The sequence below is a fragment of the Ochotona princeps genome, chromosome 10 (assembly GCF_030435755.1).
Source record: "Ochotona princeps isolate mOchPri1 chromosome 10, mOchPri1.hap1, whole genome shotgun sequence".
NCBI classification, from domain to species: domain Eukaryota; kingdom Metazoa; phylum Chordata; class Mammalia; order Lagomorpha; family Ochotonidae; genus Ochotona; species Ochotona princeps.
The window spans coordinates 17042749-17061857 of NC_080841.1; the positions used below are offsets into that span (position 1 = coordinate 17042749).

Here is a 19109-nt window from a genome sequence, read left to right on the forward strand (position 1 = left end):
GTCTTTATCTTTAAATAGACTCATTTTACGTCAAAGGAAATTTGACAACCTCCCTGAATCCGTGGGTTGAAGCACTTGGGCTATTTTTCCCAACAGACATGAAATGTGCAGTTATCTCTAAAGGGAAGAGAGAGGCTGCCAGCTTGTCCCACATGTACTGACCGAGCCAGGTCCTGTTCTGCAGTCCTCTCAGGGGCCACTCGTGGGAAGTGCTGCCCTAGCACGGAGGTTGTGCTCTCTAGCCATCTGGTGCATGGACCACCAGGCATGGCAAGCCAGGAGGGAGCACCTGGGGTGCTGGGGAGGGAAGCTGAGCCATCCATTCATACGCATCCCTAGAGGTGCTCTCCCCCAGGGGTGGGGATGTCTAGAAGGACAGGAAGGGAATAGGGTGGGGACAACTTGTGTATAAGGGATGAGGTATGTATATGCATGTATGTATATGCATATGTGTGTGTGCACGCGCATGCAGAATGAGTCTCAAAAGTGCTCAGCAAACTGTGGAAGATTTCACCGGAGCAGGAGTGAGATGAACCAGGAGAGGGAGATGGAGGCTGCGTTTGGGTCTCTGCTCTCCCCTGTCTCTAATTGTGGCATGTGAAAGGCAGGAAACATCCCCTTAAAGGGAAGAAAGGACCCTATCCTGGGTGGCTGCAGAGCGCAGCTATTTATTTACTTATTTATTTATTTTTATTTGAAAGGCAGATTTACAGAGAGGAGAGAGAGAAAGATCCCCATCTGCTGATTCACTCCCCAAATGACCATAATGTCAGAGCTGAGCTGATCTGAAGCCAGGAACCAGGAGCTTCTTCTGGATTTCTCACACAGGTGCAGGGTCCCAAAGCTTTGGGCCACCCTCCATCACTTTTCCAGGCCACAAGCAGGGAGTTGGATTGGAAATGGAGCAGCTGGGACACAAACTGGTGCCCATATGGGTGCTGGTGTTTGAAGGTAGAGGATTAGCCTGTTGAACCACAACACTTGCCCCAGAGCTCTGTTCTAGCCCTGGATGCAGAGACAAAGCAGGCCTTCCTGCTTCTAGGAGCCTCTCGGGAAGGGAGCAGCATGCCGGGGCAAGGGACAGGCCAGGCCATCTCTGAGCCTGCACCCCTCATGCCCAGGGTAAAATCCCTTGGAGCTTTCTGGGGGCCTGAAAACAAGTCTAGATCTGGATGAGCCTGCAGGACCCTGGGCAGCTCTGCCAGCTTGCCAAATACCAGAGTGTTGTTATGTCCTGGATCCAGGGCCAGGGCTCTGGGACTTGGGGCATGGCACACTTTTTTTGGCTATGATCTCCTCCTAACCCCAGAGCCCAAGCCACTGTTCCCATCTACAGACAACCTTCCCTCCACTCACGAAAGGGACAGATGGTTTCCAGCCCCTCTGGAGGGGGCAGGGATTCCACCCCGCCCAGCGGCCAGCCCTGTGGGTGTTGCTGCCTTCTCTGCCATCCCCACCTGCACCCACAGATACACACCCCACCACCCTGGCTGCTTGGCACGGAGCCTCGGCAGCAGCACAGCCATGGTGACTCATCTGGCATGGGGTTCTGAATTTCCTGGCTCTGGCCAGTGCCCCCTCCCACACACTCACCACTGTCTCCATTACACCCCTATCTGGTTGTAGACTCCCAAAGATGCCTTGGGCTTATTCTGGGTCACCCTCTGCCCAACCACCACATGTTGAATTCAGGATTACCACAAGGGGGAGCAGGAGAGCAGTAAGAGAAAAAGTGGAAAGGGGAACCACTGGGCGGTCGGGGATTGGGAGCAGGTGCTGTGCTTAGCAGCCCCATGCCTTTCAGGAGGTGCAGGTGCTGGCTCTCTTCTGGAAGGTTCCATGTGTGTCCGATTTAATTGTCGTTAACAACAGTTGCTGATATGGTTTGAGGCTAATGTTGAGAGACAAGTGTTGAAATCACCATCCATAATTGAGGATTTGCCCACTTCCCTTGTAGGTTATTATTCCTATTGTTTTTAAGCACCATCATTTTAAGATTATTCTGTCCTCTTGATTAATTGACTCTGTTAGTTTTAGGAAATAACCTTCTTTATCATTGGCAACATCCTTTGCTCTAAAATCTAGTTAATCTAGCTGCTGTGACTGTGTTTTTGTTCACTTTTATTGATTTTTGTTCTCTTTGAAAGTCAGAGAGACAGAGAAGGATCTTCCATCTTCTAGTTTACATGTGAAATATCTGCAAACAGCCAGCCTGGGCCAGGCCAAAGGCAGGGGCTCAGACCTCCTTCTGGACCTCCCGTGTGGTCAGGGCCCAGGGTGCTTGAGTCAGCGTCTGCTGCCTTCCCCGGGTGTGCAGGGGCAGGAAGGAGCTGGGGCCTCACACATGGAAGGCAGATGTCCCAAGCAGTGACTGAACCGCTGCACCAAATGCCTGCCCCGTGCAGTTTCCCCCTGCTCAGCGTACCTGTGATATTCCTTAACTATCCTTTCAGTTAGGCTATTTACATTTTTACACTTAACCATCATGGTTTGTTTGTTTGTTTTAGTAGGGAGCAAGTGGTTGAGTCTTTTTGTTTTATCCCATCTGATCACGTCACCTCTTCATGAATTAAGTCATTTGCACTTAATGTAATTATTGCTATAAGTTGGTCTTAAGTCTGTCTTCTTGCTGTCTGGTTTCTATTTGCTTTCTACCTGGTCTTTATTCTCTTCCTCTTTTTTTCCTTACTGCCTTCCTTTGGATTATTTGGAGGTATTCTGTTATTGAATTTTATCTGTTGCAACAGTCTTTAACCCCTTATTTTAAATGAATAAATAATGGCTGTCTCTAGGTTTACGGCGTGCCTCTTTAGCTTAGCAGTCTGCCTATTGAGTGATATTACATCGTGTAGAGTAGGAAAGCCTTACAATGGTGTATTTTTTTTCAAGATTTGTTTTATTTGTTTGAAAGGTAGGGTGAGAGAGAGAGAGAGTTTCCAAATGGCTGCAATAGCTGCAGTGGCTGGGGCTGGGACTGGGCCAGGCAAAAGCCAGAAGTCAGGAGGCAGGAACCCCCATCTTGCTCTCCTACATGGGTGGCAAGCTCCCCAGTACTTGAGCCATCTTTCATTGCTCTCCAGGTCACATTAGAAAGGAGCTGGATTGGAAGTGGAGCAACCGGGAGTAGAACCTGTGCTCTGCTGTGGGACGCTGATGTTGCGGTCTGTGGCTTGGCCTGCTGTGCCACAGCATAGTCCTGGCTTCTCAACATTGATTACAATGAGCACAGGGCAGTTGTCTTCGTGGTTCTTCAGCTTGGGGTTCAGTGAATCTCCTGGATCTGCAGGTTTCTGTGCAACTATCAGGCATTGCTTCTTCAAACATTTATTTTTATTTGTTTATTTTCATTTTTAAAAGATCTATTTGTTTATTATTGGAAAGACAGATTTACAGAGGAGAGACAGAGAGAAAGATCTTCCATCTGCTGGTTCATTCCACAAGTGGTTGCAGTGGCTAGAACTGAGCCGATCCGAAGCCAGGAGCCAGGAACTTCCTTTGGGTCTCCCAAACAGGTGCAGGGTCCCAAGGCTTTGGGCCCTCCTCAACTACTTTCCCAGGCCACAAGCAGGGAGCTGGATGGGAAATGGAGCATCCAAGACCTGAACCCCAGAGGTCTATCCAGGTCTCTCACGTGGGTAGCAAGGACCCAAGCACTGGGACCATCACCTGCTTCCTGCCAGGATGCACACAGCAGGAAGCTGGATCAGGAGCAGAGGAACCAGGACTCAACCCCAGCACTCCAACCTGGGATGCTGGTGTCCCAAGTGGTGCTTACCCTGCTGGGCCAAACTCCTGTCTCTGAATGCTCTGTGTGTGTAGGTAGTAACTTTTGAAATTGCTTCGCTGTTTTCTATTCATTTACAAACTAGCCTTTACTCTCTGGGTTTCGCTTCGGATAGCTGCTGTTGCTGCGTCTTCAGATGCACCGCTTCCCTGCCCGATCTGCCTTCACCCACTCATTGATTTCTCATATAAACATGGTATATGCCATCCCTAGAGATTTGGTTTGGGGTTTCTTTCAGATCTTCCATGTCTGTAAGTTTTGTAAGTTTTATAGTAAATAGAATTCATTTATGCTAACTTTTATTGTCTTCACTAATTCTGATATCTGGGTCAACTATGGATTGGCTCCAGTTGATTTCTCTGCTCATTGAAGATACAGGGAACCTTCATCTGCCAAGGCGGCATTTGGATATTTATGATGTCATTCGCAGGCCACAGGAAATGATCCATTTAAAAAGGAGCCTGCTTTGCATTTAACAAATTTTGAGTTCCTCCTGTGGTTGCCTTGTCAGGGTCAGGACCACATGATGGCACAGGTCTTATAGGGCCCGCAGACTGGATGTGCCCCAACCCCAGTCCCAATCGTCCTGGATCCAGCCTGGCCCCCTGCATCCAGTCCTTAGGGCTGCCGATGGCCCCTGTCTGAGTTAGCCCTGTTACCTGACTTTGCACAACTTGATGTGCTTGTGATCCAGCAGCCAGCTGATGCTGGTCGTTAGAAGACATTCACAGCACTAGATTCCTTGGCTTGAAGGTCGGAAAATGCAGGCTCGGGTCTGAGTTCCCCACCTCCCCGGGGAGGGAGGGATTCCACCTGCTCTCCTCAGGCACGTTGCCTTAGCTTCCAAGTCTTGAATTGGGGTGCTGACACCTGGTCTGACTGCTTCCCATGGTGGGGAACAGGTGGTCTCTCGCAGGGAACTTCAGAGGTAGTGAATGCCAGCCCTCCCCCACCCAGTCACCCAACTCTGCTAACCCTGGGATGGCCTGACCCCTGGCTCCTTCACAGAACTCCTACCACATGCTTGAAAGTCAGAGTTACACACAGATAGGAAGAAAGAGAGAGAGAGAGAGAGAGAGAGAGAGAGAGAGAGAGAGATCATCTTCTATCTGCTGGTTCACTCCCCAAATGGCTGCAGTGGCTGGGGCAGGACCAGGCCAAAGCGAGGAGCCTCTTCTAGGTCTCCCACATGGACACAGGAGCCTAAGCACTTGGCTATCTGCTGCTGCTTCCTAAGATGCACTAGCAGGGAGCTGGATTGGAAGTGGAGCAACTGGCTGTCAACCCAGAGACCATATGGGATGCTGACACTGCAGGCAACAGCTTTACACACAACACCACAGGGCCAATCACACACTCTCCATCAATCAGGAATACTTGCTGAGGATGTCTCGCTCCACACCAGACAACCACCCATCATGGCGGCCTCCTGCAGGCCCTTGGACCAGCCTCAACTGGGCCTCGCCGCTCAAACTTCTTTCTAATCAGGCAAAGAAGTAACTTCCCACAGGGCACAGCCAGGGGCCAAGGGAATGACCAAGCTCTGAGACCTGTTTCTTTGGAGACCCCAAAGCCCTTGAGGCATTGCCCCACACTCCCCAAAGCCCCTGGAGACAATGGATTGCCCAGGCTGACCGCTGTCCTGGGGATTGGACCTGGTATGATCCTTTTGGGTCTTACCTTTGAGCCCTGCCAGGCAGAGTGGACGTGATGCTCTGCCCTCGGCTGCTAATTTGCCAGGGCAGGAACAAGGCTGTGTCATGGCGGGCTGAACACCCTTCTCTAACTGGGTGTCATGCAGAGTTGATCATGTTTCATACGTGTAGCCATGCTGCACAGGAGGTTGGAGGATCAGCCCACCTGGAGAGGGTTGCTGGTCAGAAACATCTATCATTTTCTGGTCTCATAAGGGACTCAAGAAGGCAAGATCTCTGGGCCTGTGTCTGACCCTCGGGCCCCCTGCCGCTCACTGTGGCCAACCCGTCATTGAACTTGAGTGTTTTTAGGCTTCAGAATCCTGTGCCAGGTGTTAGCCTGGCAGCCATGTGGGAGAAATGCAACCGGCACTATAGGGTGCTGAGTCCCATGTGAGCTCAGTGCGGTGTTGGTGTAGCCTCTTAGCCCTTATAATGGGAAGTCAGCTGGGAGAGGCCAAATGCTGCTCCTGGGATGGAGTAGCGTCTGACCAGGAGGGGACGTCTGGGAGGGGGTGTGTCTGAGGGTCACACACAAGGGGCTGCAGGCAGGGAACATACGTTAGGAAGGAGGGTGCAAAACCACACGCAGGCTGGCAGCTTCTGCAAATGGAAATTATGAAGCCAAAGCAACAGGAGGGCTTGGTTGTGTGTCAGCAGTGGCAGGGCAGGTGGTCCGGAAGGCCCTGGGAGGAACTTTGAAATATGGTGTGGTCACTGGATTAGGGACAGTACTTGTACTGGCAGGTTAGACTCAGCAGCTGCGTGTGTAACGTGTGATTCTGTTATGTTTATGGTTGGGCACATGAACCCATCCGTAAAGTACTTGCTCACGTTGTCGTGATGATTCAACCGTGACACGTACCAGAGTTCAGTGATTGTAATGGAACCCCAGCTTGCTGCTGCTTACAAGGACTGTGCATTTTGAGAAGGCAGGGGTGTGTGCTGCTCATGTAATCCGAGCGCATGGCCTTACAAGGGAAAGGCTCTCAGTGGGTGTGTGCTGAGCGAATGGATGCAGGTGTCAGCACCCGAGGCTTGTGCCCAGTGATTGTTGGATAGCTGTTGGTTGAAATCTGAACTGAAGGATTTGTGATAGGGAAATGCCATATGCAGATCTTGCTCATAGGAAGGGAACCTGTGGTGACTCCAGGGGATGCAGAGTTTAGAGGGGGCAGAGACAGGTACAAGGGGAAGACCTTGCAAGAGTACACATTAATGGCATTCGGCAAAGCAGGGAGGCAGAAGAGGAAGGGCAGGTGGGGTGAGGCAGGGAATCAAGAGCTCTGTGTTAGGCCTGTGCAGAGTGCCGCTGCATGGCGGGGTGGGTTCTCAGTGAGCTGCTGCGGATACACATCTGGAGCTACCAGGAGGCAGAATTAGGAGCTATGAGTCTGGCAGGTGTGGTAGATACCACTGAAATAGGTGAGGCAGCACCCCCAGTGAGGGCAGAGGCACATAAAGGGAGAGAGAAGACTGCAGAAGCCAAGGGAAAGCAGGGACATGGGCACACTGAGACAGTCGCCCCCCCTTCCCCCTCCGCACGATACTGGCCACTGCTGTGCCTTCCTCCTAGGAACCGAGTGAAACAAGGGGCCTTAGGCAGGTGCTGGCTATTAAACCTCTCAAGGTATGTTTCCATGTAGTGTGGCACCTCACTCGGGCTTCCCGCCTCTGCATGTGTGCTAAGAGGTCAGAGGGTCCCAAGTTGGCTCTATACCCCCGTCACACCCCTCAGACAAAGAGCAGTGAGATCAGAGCTGCTGTAGGTACCACATCAAGCAGGAGTTGGGGCTGGGATGAAAATGCCGGTTCCTGACTTCTGTTCTCACATCGCGGCTTGTCGGGAACAGGCAGAACCACGGGGTAGCTCTGACAAGGGATCTGGCCACCTGAGCAGATTGCACTTGAGAAAGGAAGGGAGCTTAAAATAGTGTCTTCCATTACCTGGTGCTTGGAGTCAGGAAGGCGGCCCACTCATCCTCTCTAAGCCCCTGCACAGTGCCATGAACTTGGCAGCTGTAGGTCTAATCTCCTCTGCCCAGGCCCAGGGACGAGGCTGGTCAGGGCCTATACTTGTGTGCCCATCTGCCAGAGACCTGAAAGGCGATGGCTCAGGCCTTTCCCCGCTCCACCCTCTTAGCAGGCTGGCCAGTGTCACCATTGTCTCTGGCTGCAGGTGCTCAAGAGCGTCCAGTCTTGCTCCGTGGAGCCCCTGCAGCTTCAGTCTAGAATTTTCCTCCTGGAGACTTGTTGCACTGCTTGTGATCTTTGCGGACTTCTTCCCGGTTCCCTGCAGCACGGTCTCTGCTCTCCTCACTTCTTGCTTGTTGCTTCCTTCCAACTTAGATTCCCGGGTGGGTGGGGAGGGGAGAAGAAGAGACAGAAACAGGCAGTGGGCAGGCTTTGAGAACAATGAGCCGCGATGGAGCAAGTGATCTCTCAGTTTCTTGACCCATAGAATGGGCATGGTACCTGCTCTTAAGGTTATGGACTAGCCTAAGTGAAGTCCTAATGGATGCTAAAAGGCCTTGGAGTTGCCTTTCTTTAGCTGTCAGGTTCTCAGAATGTCAGGCCTGGAGGGAGCAGCTCCCTGGAAGGACACTGTGTCCCTGCCTCCATCTGGCATCAGGGAAGCTCCTGCTGAGACCTGGGGGGATGCTGGTGACCTTGTTATTAGCCGTGTGCATGACACAAAAATCTCTAATGCCTGGCACCGTGGCTGCCTCCCCAAGCTCTCTGCAGGACTCCAAGGACATGAGTGGCCCACAGAATGTGCCTCTTGCTGTTTCCTTAGCTATGGGGATCCCGTGGTTCTTTCTAGAAGAAAGCAGGCCTTTCTTTGCTGGTCCAGAGGAAGCAGGTCAGCTGCTACTGATGCCTTGAGGACTCCTGAGAATCCCCAGCCTGCACACCGTGTGTGCCAGCATTGCACTAGGAGGCCACCATTAGCCTCTGCTGCTAGACCCTGCCCCCCAACCTGAGCAGCCTTTCCCGTACCCTTGACTGTTCCAGACAAAACCAGAACCTATCTTCAATCCCATTCATGCCAGTTCGCCCCCATCATCCCAACACCCTATAGCTCACCAGGCATCCACCCCAAGTTGCCTAGCCCCCTTACCTCCCTGCTGGTGAAGACAGCTGTTGGCATTGAAGCTTCTCAGTTTTCTTAAGCTTAGCATGGCTCCCGGTGTTCTCATCTGTGTCTGCCAGGCACCCACAGGCCTCTGGGAGAAAGATGTGGTGGCAGGAGGGAGCTAAATTGGGCTGCATTTGGAAGCCTTCCTGCACAGATAGCCACCTGCATGGAGGAGGAAGAAGGGGTCCATCCCAGAGCTGATCGGAGTTGTAGGTAGAGCTGACTGCTGGGTGGCTGGGGGCTGCCCTGCTCACGGGCCATCTGCCCCCATGCACCACCAGGCTCTGAGGGTTGTGGTTTGTTCTCCTCCAGATCCCACCTAACCCTGCTGTCAATCAATCTGTCATGGACATGGAGAGTTTAAGACCTGGGGTCACCCAGACCAGACTCTGAGGCCCAGCATACATATCCTGCACACAAAACTTCCAGCCTTAGTGTCCACATCTGTGAAATGGGAATACCTGAGGGCTGTCATTGGCAGACCTAAGTGACAGACTGTGTATGTTACCTGACAGGTACAGAGGCTGTTAGGCACTCAGAGCTTCCCCTGCTGTGGGGTTGCAGGAGTCAGGGGATGGGGGGCCAACCTGGAGGGGCTCAGCCTCCACCAACAAGGAAGGCATCCCACATCCATGCCACCCCGCCCTCGGGGAATGAGCCAGCTTTGATGTTGAGACCTGAGACCTGACAGAGACCCCTCTTGGCCAGACTCTCAGGAAAATGCCCAAATGATCTAGGTGGATGATGTTTGCAGGCCCCTTCAGTGTGCCCAGGCTGCCTCAGGGCCAGGTTCTGTGGGTGGGCAGGACCCAGTCCTGCATAACTTTGCATGTGATTTGCATGTGCTTGTGGTTGCCCTGCAGTTTCTTTTGGCATTTCCAAGTTAAAATACTGCTGGCTCTCCAGGCAGGCCAGATACGATTTCCTTCTTCTCCAGTTACTTCTGCAAGCAATTGATTGACCTGGCTGCTGCAGGCCTGGGGAGGGGGGAGAGGGCCGGGGACGAGGTAGGAGGAGGAGAGCCGGGGTCCACCCTGACAGCATCTTCTCAGGTGGGTAGGAAGGCAGCATCTGCCAAAGTGAGGATCTCCCACCCCAGCCTGGTGCATCCTGAGCCACTCCACCCCTGCAATCCCGGGTAGGACCCAAGGTGCTCTGCCTCCGGTGGCCCCAGGCGGACTGGGGGAGGGGCGCGGTGACAGCCCTGCGGGCTCTGAGGAACCTTACAAGAGGAAGTGGCTTCCGAAGTGCCGTGTGTGTGTGCGCTGCACCAGGGGCAGGAAGGCACGGAGAGGCGGGGGCGAGGGCGCGGGGCGGAGGGAGAGAGTAGGCGCCTGGGCTGAGATGAAACCGCAGGGGCCGAACGGGGCGCCGAGCCGGGCGCAGAGCAAGGCACCGGAGCCCGGCGCGCCGGCCGAACCGGGGGCTTAGCAGGCGCCAACCAGCTGGCTGAGGGACTCTGGACAGGTTCTGCCTAGCCGGATCACCGACTGCTCCTGAGGCCGGGTGCCCCTGCCTAAGCGTTCAGCATCCCAGCCCGGTCCCAGCGGTGCATGCGTGCGCTGGCTCGCAGTCCCAGGCTCCATGACGGTGGACCTGGACCGCAGCATGAGCAGTGGGTCCTGCAGCCTGGACGAGGAGCTGGAGGACTGTTTCTTCACCGCCAAGACTACGTTTTTCAGGAATGTGCAGAGCAGATCTCCCTCAAAGGTAACAGTGGTGGTGATGGAAGAAGGCAAGAGCCCTCCTCCGGGTGGGGTCTAGAAGGGGCCCTTGCTCCTGGCCAAGAGGCACAGTCACGGAGAAAATGGATGGGCAGCTGCCCTGAGAACTCTCATGAACTTGGGGCGGCAGGCAGAGGGTGGGACCTGGAGCCATTGCGGTGCCTGCTCTCCTCTCTTCAACTCAGCATTTCCTGTCCCCAGACCTTTTCAAAATGGCTCACCCCGGGCTGGGGGCGCTGGGGACTGCGCCGGGTCAGGCAGCCACTTGCCCCCTGCTCACCTGCGCATGGCAGGGTCTTGGGATGACCATTCAGAGTCACCCTCCACCTTCCCTCATCAGAGCTTAGCTAAGGGTGGGGCACCTAGTCCCTAAGAGGCACAAATACAGGAGGTTGAGACTTCCGCCTTGTAAGAAACCATCTTAAAGCAGCATCTAGCAGCTTTGCAGAAGTGAGGGAGTCTGAACTATACACCCTCTCCCTGGGCGGCCAGCACGCTGCCATGCTCACCTCCCAGGGCACCCTGATGGGGTCATGTGTGGGCCCCCTGTTGCCCAGCAAGCTCTGGTCCCCTGGCCACACTGCCAGTTGGCTGCAGGGTGGCCTGATCGGCCACATGTCTCGGTAGGAGTGGTGGCAGAGCTGTGTATGTTGTGATTTAGATGGGAGGGCCCCGAGCCAGCAGCTACCTAGACAGGGTCCTCTGCAGACAGAAGTAAGTGATAGCTTCACAGCTTCACAGGGGTGTGGCACCTCGTCATTAACACAGCAGTCCTGTGCCAATTAGAGTTCACCCAAACTTCTGCAGGCCTGTCTCTGCCTGTGGCTGGGGTCTGAGGTCAGCTGCCTTGCAGGAGGCCCGAGACCCAAGGAGAGGATGTGGTTAAAAGGAATCGAGAGGCTGGTGGAATCATCACCCCCACCCCATGTGAGGCTGGACACCAGGACTTATTCTGGAGGGCTAGGGATGGGGGTGACCAGCTGGGCCTCGTGGAGGACACAGTGGGACCACACACAGAGGGGAGGCAGCACTCCCCCCACCGCGTCACTTGGGTCCTTACCCTGTGTGTGAGTGCCTCTCCTCTCAGTACTCTCCCCACACGTCCTTAGACCAGTGGTGCCCAGTCTGAATTCTGAGTTCCTGAGTCTGGGGTACAAAGTGGCATCAAGACTTTGAATGGTATGCCAGGTAACTGTGATAGGTGGCAGAGGGGCTGAGCTGTTGCTCTCGAGAGTTTGTTTGCTCCCTGGGGAGAAAATGGCTTCTGTTTTGGAAGCAGGCTTTAGCTGTTCTGCTTGCCTCTTGTGATCCCACTGCCCGCTTGGGGCCCAGAGGAAGGAGTCCAGCGGAGTCCAGCGAGGCTGAAGGTTCTTTACCTCAGTGACTGTTTCTGGGCAGAAATAGAACTATGCTATGGGAAACACGTTTGTAGACTCCTGCTGCACGTCCTGTCCACTGCGTGTCCTCTCCGGTTGCTGTCCTTTGTCATTTGGCCAGAGCCTGAGAGCCCCCAGAGGCAGGACTCCCTGCCAAGAAAGGCATCTATCTGTAAGCCCCAGGAGGAAGGGGTGGCAGAGGTGGCCACTCTGATCCTCATCCCAGATCCAGGGAGCAGGACCAGGTCCTTGCTGCAGGTTGCCAGTTGCCTGCAGCCCAGAGCTGTCCAGCGAGGGGCAGGCCTGAGCGAGCCAGCCCCAGGGCCAGAGCAGCAGCAGGTGGGGGCTGCACACGCTTCCTCTCAGCATCTTAGTCCATCACGCTGGGTGTTTCTTTGCTTTTGCTGATGTTCTCAGCTTTCCTTGCTGGCAGCTACCCCTGCAGGGAGAGGATCTCCAGTGGAGGACTCCCCCATACCCACTGCGCTCTGACCTCTAATAGTGCTTTAGTTCTGCCCCCACAGGGATTAACCTGCCCCTACAAGAATGGTTCTTTCCCTTCCCCTCTCCCCGCCTCCCCCCATCTCCCTCTTCAAGGAAAGGAGCCTGTGCCTCTGTGTGTGTATGTGTGTGTGTGTGTTTCCCCATCACTGCCAGACCAAGGCTCCCATTCAAGAAAGCCAGAGAAAGGTTCTATAAATAGCCTGGTCAGCGCAACCTGCAGCCGCTGCTGGACAGAGCTGCTGAGGCCCGGCTGCTGCCCTGGGGCCTCTGTTGTTCCTTCTCTGGGGCTGCCCCAGCCCTTCCTGCAGCCCCCTTTGAAGGTGGGGGGCACGTGTCCCATTTCACAAACAGGAGGTGACAGGAAGTCAGAGATGGCAGGGGAGAGAAGACCGGTCTTTGGGCGCCTGCTCCGTCTCTGCTTTCAGAAGATGCAGCCTGCTGAGCGTTGAGGGGGGTGGGGGCAGATCATGAGTCATACAGACGCAGTTTCAGAAGACCAAGGCCCTGCATTCTGGGGACTTCCCTCCTCCCCGGGCTGACCCCCGTTAGGCCGTGTCTCCCTGGGTGATGGGTGTCCAAGCCGGGCTGCTGGTGGCTTGGAGGAGAACGACCTCAGACAGACACATTTTCCAGCTGGAAAGGCTATGTTCCCTGCATCTACAAGAACTCCCATGGGACAGGCTCACCCAGAGCTCCGGGCAGGGTGCTGCTTGCCAGGTGTCAGAGTGCTGCCCCCAGCAGGCGGAGACATCGAGGACCCACAGGAGGGAGGAGTTTGCCAGCCTGTGCACCTGGCAGGGGGTCAGCCGCACTAGTTCCCCTCTTGGACCCCTTGTCAAGTGCAGTATGGATTTCAGGCCTTGTCTACCTGGCAACTTCTAAAGATCCAAGCCCCTGAGGCCAGGAGAGGTAGAGAACGGCCCTGGCCATGCTCCAGTCTACCGGGCTGGTGGTCACAGGCTGCCAGGTTTGATTGTGACACTGTTTCTCTACCTCCAATCTACACAGCCACTTAACAACCGCCACTGCCCCTCCCTGCCACCACGCCTCAGTCTCATAGGAAGTTTATTTCCCACTTTGCATCGAGTGAATTTGGCAGGTGGAGGCTCAGGATTCCACAGGGCAAATCTTCGCGGTCTATGTTTCTGATACACCATCCCCATGCCAGAACTCCATCACATGGCCACACCTAACCACAGGGGAGGCCAGGAAGTGAAGTGCAGCTGTGAGCCAGGGGCAGGCTAGCTTGCTGCGGTGAGTGCCTGACTGTCTCGGTACCTTGGGAGCTGTGCTCTGCTATTCCAGGTGAAGGGTGTGACCAGTGTGGCTTTGAACTTGTACCTCTGCTTCACCTTCACTGTTCGGGAGCAGGGTCCAGCTCCCTCCCCTTGATGGATGGTTTCCCCGCTCTGCGTCTTCTGTAGATTGCTCAGGAGGGTCACTACAGCCACCAGCAGCAGAATCACACTTTGAATCTTTTTTCAAAGTTGAGATCCAGTGGCCGCACCCCAGGCCTCCTGGCTCCTCCATCTGGGGACGCTGGTCTCAAGACTGTGTCTGTGAGGCTTGCCCAGATCTCTTTCAGCATGCAAGGGAGATTGGTTCTAGGTATCCTAAGGATACCAGCACCCATGGGTGCTCAATTTCCTTATACATTTTTATTTATTTGTGTTTTAAAGATTTATTTATCTTTTTTCAAAAGATTTACAGGGAGAAGGAGAGATAAAGATCTTTCATCCACTGGTTCACTCCCCAAAGGACCACAATAACCAGAGCTAAGCTGACATGAAGCCAAGAGCTTTTTCCAGGTCTCCTTTGTGGGTGCAGGGTCCCAAATACTATGGCCATCCTCCACTGCTTTCCCAGGCCATAAGCAGAGAGCTGAATGGGAAGTAGAGTAGCTGAGACACAAACTGGCACCCATATGGGATGCTGGCACTTGAGAATTAGCCTGTTGAGCCATGGTGCCTGCCCACTATTTATTTGAGAGGCAGAGCTGCAATGAGAAGGAGAGAACAAGCAAGGGCATACTCCTCAACTTATGGTTCACTGCAATAAGCCCTGGGTCTCATGGGCAGCAGGATCCCAACCACTTGAGCCATCCCCACTGCCTGCCAGGAACCACACCAGGAGGAAGCTAGAGTTGGGAGCTGGAGCTAGGAATCAAACCAAGGCACTCAGAGAGGGAAAGTGGGTATATTAACCTCCAGGCAAATGCCTGCCCCCAAGTCTCTTACGGAAAGTGGCATGTAATCCATGCACATCTTCCTGTGTACTTATATAAATCATCTCCAGATGGAGTTCGGCACCTGATACGAGGTAGCTGTTATGTACCACCAGGCATAATGTGACTGTCCTGTGGAACCTAGCAGTGTGGCTGTCATATGCCATATAGCACAGTATGACTGTCATGTGCAGCCCCCTGCAGTGCCACTGCTGTGGAACTCATTGTCACAAGGTATTGCTCAGGGAATAATGGCACAGGAGGAATCTATACATGTTCAGCAGGATGACATTTTTTAGGATCTATTTTTGGTTTGTGCTTGCGTTCTCTGATGTGGAGCCCGTGCGTACGAAGATCCAACTGCTTAGGAAATACTTGGGGACTGATTGCCTACCCCAATTGGGAGCAAGCAGAATTGGACATGGATTCCTGAGAAACTGATCTTTCAGGACCCCAGAATGATCCCCGACATCCGCATTCACAGCCTGCCTGGTCCATGCCTCCCCTCCCCCTGGGCTTCCAGTTCTCCACTCCCACCCACCCCGTGTCTCCACAAGCACCGGCTACTTCACTCCATTCGGCTGGCCTTTCCTTATAGAGTGATTCGCGTGCCCACCCAGGGAGAAAGGCCACCATTCAACCCTGAATCCCAGCTCTTAGTTCATTCTGTAGGGTTGGACTCTGACCTGGCGCACAACCCAGTCTTAAAGATGCAGCCCCCACAGGCACAGCCTGGATGCCGGGAATGGAGTTCCCTTCTCTCTCCTGGTCTCCACCTGCCAGGTGACTGGCACCTTCGTGCTCTTCTGGTGCAGAACGCCCAGCCCTGTCCTGGGACTCTTCTTCAGTGTGGCTCAGTCCCCACTCAACAAGCCTTGAGGCTCAGACCGGTCTGGCACATTCACTAGAAATGGGAGGGCAGGAGAAATTTGCCACTTGCCCTTGAGTCCATCTGTCTCTGTGTGGCAGGTGGCAGGCCTCTCCTTTCCGGGTGTGCCTTGCCCCCTGTGGGGTCTGGGACGCCTTGCTGAGAGCATCTGAGCAATCCCAGTAGCCTCCTGGACCGTTTCTCTCGCTGTGGCACGCATGTCTGCTGCTGCTGCACAGGTGCCCTTTGCTTTGGGAATGAGACCTTACTCAGGCCCTGCTCTTGTTGTCTTTTTTTAATTTGTTCATTTTATTGGAAAGGCAGATTTACAAACAAAGGGAGAAATAAGATTTTCCATCCACTGGGTTCATTCCCCAAATGGCTGCAATGGCCGGAGCAGAACCGACCCAAAGCCAGGAGCTACTTCTGGGTCTCCCATGTGGATGCAGGGTCCCAAGGCTCTTTTCTGGCTCCACAAACTGCCAGTCCATTCTCTGATGGCCTTCCTTGTCCATACCACGTGGGGCTTATCCTCAGGTCTCTGGCACATGGTAGTTTCTGGAAGCATATCTGATGGAGGAGGAGCAGGCTTAGAACTGTCTCAGTAACCCTGATCTTCAAAAGACCAAAGAAAGCCCGCTTCTATTGCACCCCAGCATGCAGAATCATTCACTTCAGGGCCAAGGTCTGAGAAAGTTGATCTTCACGACTGTCGGCAGGGGAGCTTGCTACGATGCTGTAATTCTGGATATGGAGGGAATGGATTTTTCCAGTAATCCTGAGAAAAAAAGCCCCACAGAGCAAGCAGGAAATGCAAGGACAAATTTGTCCAAGCCTGGGGGGACCCCTCTCCACCTGCCTGTGTGCGGCTCAGCTGTGCACGCTGGGTGAGGGCAGGCAGGTCTGTGTCACCCAGCTACTGCTGCATGGAGCAAGAGCTCCAGGTAAGGAGATGTGAGAACCCTGGGTGACAGACTTCTGTCTGTCTGCAGCCTTGGAGGGCAGCAGGGTGGGGAGGTAGGAGACAGAACATCTCTTTGTCTCTGTTGTGTTTTCCCTTTGCAACTTGGAGCATGGGTAAGGTTTGCTTCAGCAACGCCAGTAGTTTGACTGCCCTTAGGGTAGAGTCCGGGTATCCGGGTCAGTGGTAATCTTTCCTGGGCCCTAGGGCCTCACATGAGCCAGTCTGTGGTCCTGGGAGCCCATGGCCGAGCCTTCATTGTGTGAGACCTTGGGAAGCATGCTTGCCACCCTAGATCTTACTTCCTCCGTCTGTGAAATGGGTAGAACAGCAGAACAGAAGTGTTACAGGAGTCCCAAGACTGGTGGTGAGAACCCATGGCCACCGCTGGGGCTTGGGATTATAAAGACTGCTTGGAGCAGTGCAGCAGAGTGTTGAATGGGGGGTGAAGATCGTAACTGGGGTGCTCAAGCCAAGCAAAGGGCCAGGTCTACTGGGATGAGATTAGAGTGTGCAAGAGCAATTGTTGTGTGTTGCTGGGCTTTGCTTTGTGTCAGGCTCTGCATGCAACACTTAATGCATCCTTCCGAACAACTACAACTATTTCGTGCAAGGCGTGTTCTTCCAGATGACACTGGACAGTGAAAAGCCGAAGCCCAGAAAGGATCACACAGCTATAAGTGGCACATCCAGGATTCGGGCCCAAGCCTGCCTTTCCTATAGCACTTTTCAGAATTATCTAAATGCCTCAGCGGTGATGCCAGAGCGTGTCTGCCAGAGCCACCCCGTGTCAGCCAGCTCACATCCCACAGGCGCTGGGCAGAGAATGCTTCCATCAGCACGTGTCCTAGAGAGAGGAAATCAGATGTGCCTGGCCCAGGCCTTGGCCAGAGGGCACAGAAACACTCAGAGCTACATGATGGCTAGCTTCACTGACGATACACCAATTTCCCCAACGTTCCATTTTAGCCTTTCAGAAGCGTATGGTGCAGTATCTTTACTGGTGACAGTCAGGGTTTGGGGTGTGCCTAGCACTACCATCCTCCTCAAAACTGGTCCATTTTCCAATGGAAACTTGCTATTCAACAGTAATTCCCATTCTCTCTTCCCCAGTACCTGGCACCCACTCCGTTCCTTTTATCTGTGTCAACTTGACTATCCCAGGAACCACAGGTGGCTGAACACACACAATATGTGTTCAGTGTATTGGCTTGCTTCTCTGGACAGGGTTTGCAAGGTTCATCAGCATTTCTGCCTGTTTGAGGCTGAATAATACTCCACTGTGTGTTACACCACGTGTTGTTTCTCCATTCACCCATCAGCAGATCCTTGGGTTACGCCCCCCTTTGACTACCATCAGTAGTGCCACTGTGAACACACGTGCACAGCAGATACCTGTTCTGGATCTTGCTTTCATTTCTGTTGGGTGCAGGCCCAGAAATACAGTTATTGGATTGCTTGGTAATCACGTTTAATTTGTTGATGAATAGTCAAAATGGCTGCCATGGAGGTTGCACAGCTTTACAGTCCAATAGCAATGTGTACAGGTTCTCATTCTGCCCATCTAAGCCACACATGTTCTTTTCCTTTGTTGTTTTCAATAAACAGCCATCCTAACGGGTGTCAAGTCGCATTGCATTATAGTTTTGGTTGGCATTTCCCTGGTGACTACTGATGCTGTGTCTTGTTATGTGCTTACTAACCATTTGTGTTTCTTCTATGGAGAAACCTATTTACCCATTTAGCCTATTTAAAGGACTTAGTTAAGTCTTTTGTCTAATTTTTAAAATCAGGTTATTCCCTTTTTTCTTGTGGAGTAATTAAAATTATTTCTCTATTCTGGATATTGGTCCTTATTGGGTGATTTTCAGTGGGTTCCCCTTTAAATTGGTTCTGAAAGAGCCGAGTCCAATGTTGTGAGAGACTGGGGTCTGGGTCAAAGTGCTGAGACCCACGCACTCGCCTGCTTCTGATTCTTGGTGCTGTGGGAATACAGAGATGGAAAGAATACAGCTGCTGGACTGGGGGTGCTGCTCATTGGCTAATGGGCAAGTCAGGCTTGCATGATTAACACAGGTTTGCAAAGAGTGAAGCCAGCACTAGGACATTTGGCTCACAGCCTACGTTGCTGGGATGTCCGCTAATTAGAGATAAAAGTGGATATCCCGGGCTCGGCGGTGTGGCCTAGTGGCTGGGGTTCTCGCCTTGATCCCATATGGCCGCTGGTTCTAATCCCGGCAGCTCCACTTCCTCTCTGTCTCTCCTCCTCTCAGTATATCTGACTTTGTAATGGAAATAAAATAAATCTTAAAAAAAAAAAAAAAAGAAAATGTTAAAAAAAAAAAAAAAAAAAAAAAAAAAGTGGATATCCCAAGAGTCGAGTCGGTTCCAGGCGCAGGGCACAAATTCTCTTTTCTCCAGCTGCACACTCAGACTAAGGCCACAGGGAGACTGAAGGAGGCTGGGGGCCAGCGTTGTGGCATAGCACATTCAGCTGCCACCTGTAACACCATCATCCCACGTAGGTACTAGTTGTAGTCCTGGCTGCTCAACTTTCCATCTAGCTCCCTGGTAATGCACCTGGGGAAGCAGTAGAAAAATACTCAAGTGTCTGGGATCCTGCCACCAATGTGTGAGACATGGATAGAGTTCAAGGCACTTGACTTTGATCTAGCTGTTACAGCCATCTGGGAGTGAGCCAGCAGATGAAGGATTCATATTCTATCTATCTATCTATCTATCCATCTATCTATCTATCTCTCCCCCCTCCCTCTGCTTCCATCCCTCCTTCCCTCTCTGTCTCTCCCTCTCTCTGCCTTTCTCTCTGAAACTCTG

The 19109-nt window shown here is 53.1% G+C and overlaps 1 protein-coding gene across 2 annotated transcripts in view; it reads left to right on the forward strand.

Moving 5' to 3' along the window:
* RASSF5 (Ras association domain family member 5) overlaps positions 1-19109 on the forward strand; it is a 60279-nt gene that overhangs the window by 27236 nt on the left and 13934 nt on the right. Inside the window, exon 1 of one of the 2 annotated variants that reach the window (XM_004578698.2) lies at positions 9922-10327. The exons of the other annotated variant lie outside the window; for it this stretch is intronic. Coding sequence (XP_004578755.1) covers positions 10202-10327 — 126 coding nt within the window. The 5' untranslated portion in view covers positions 9922-10201. Of the gene's footprint in view, positions 1-9921; positions 10328-19109 lie in introns of those variants that run through there. 2 annotated transcript variants of the gene reach the window in all.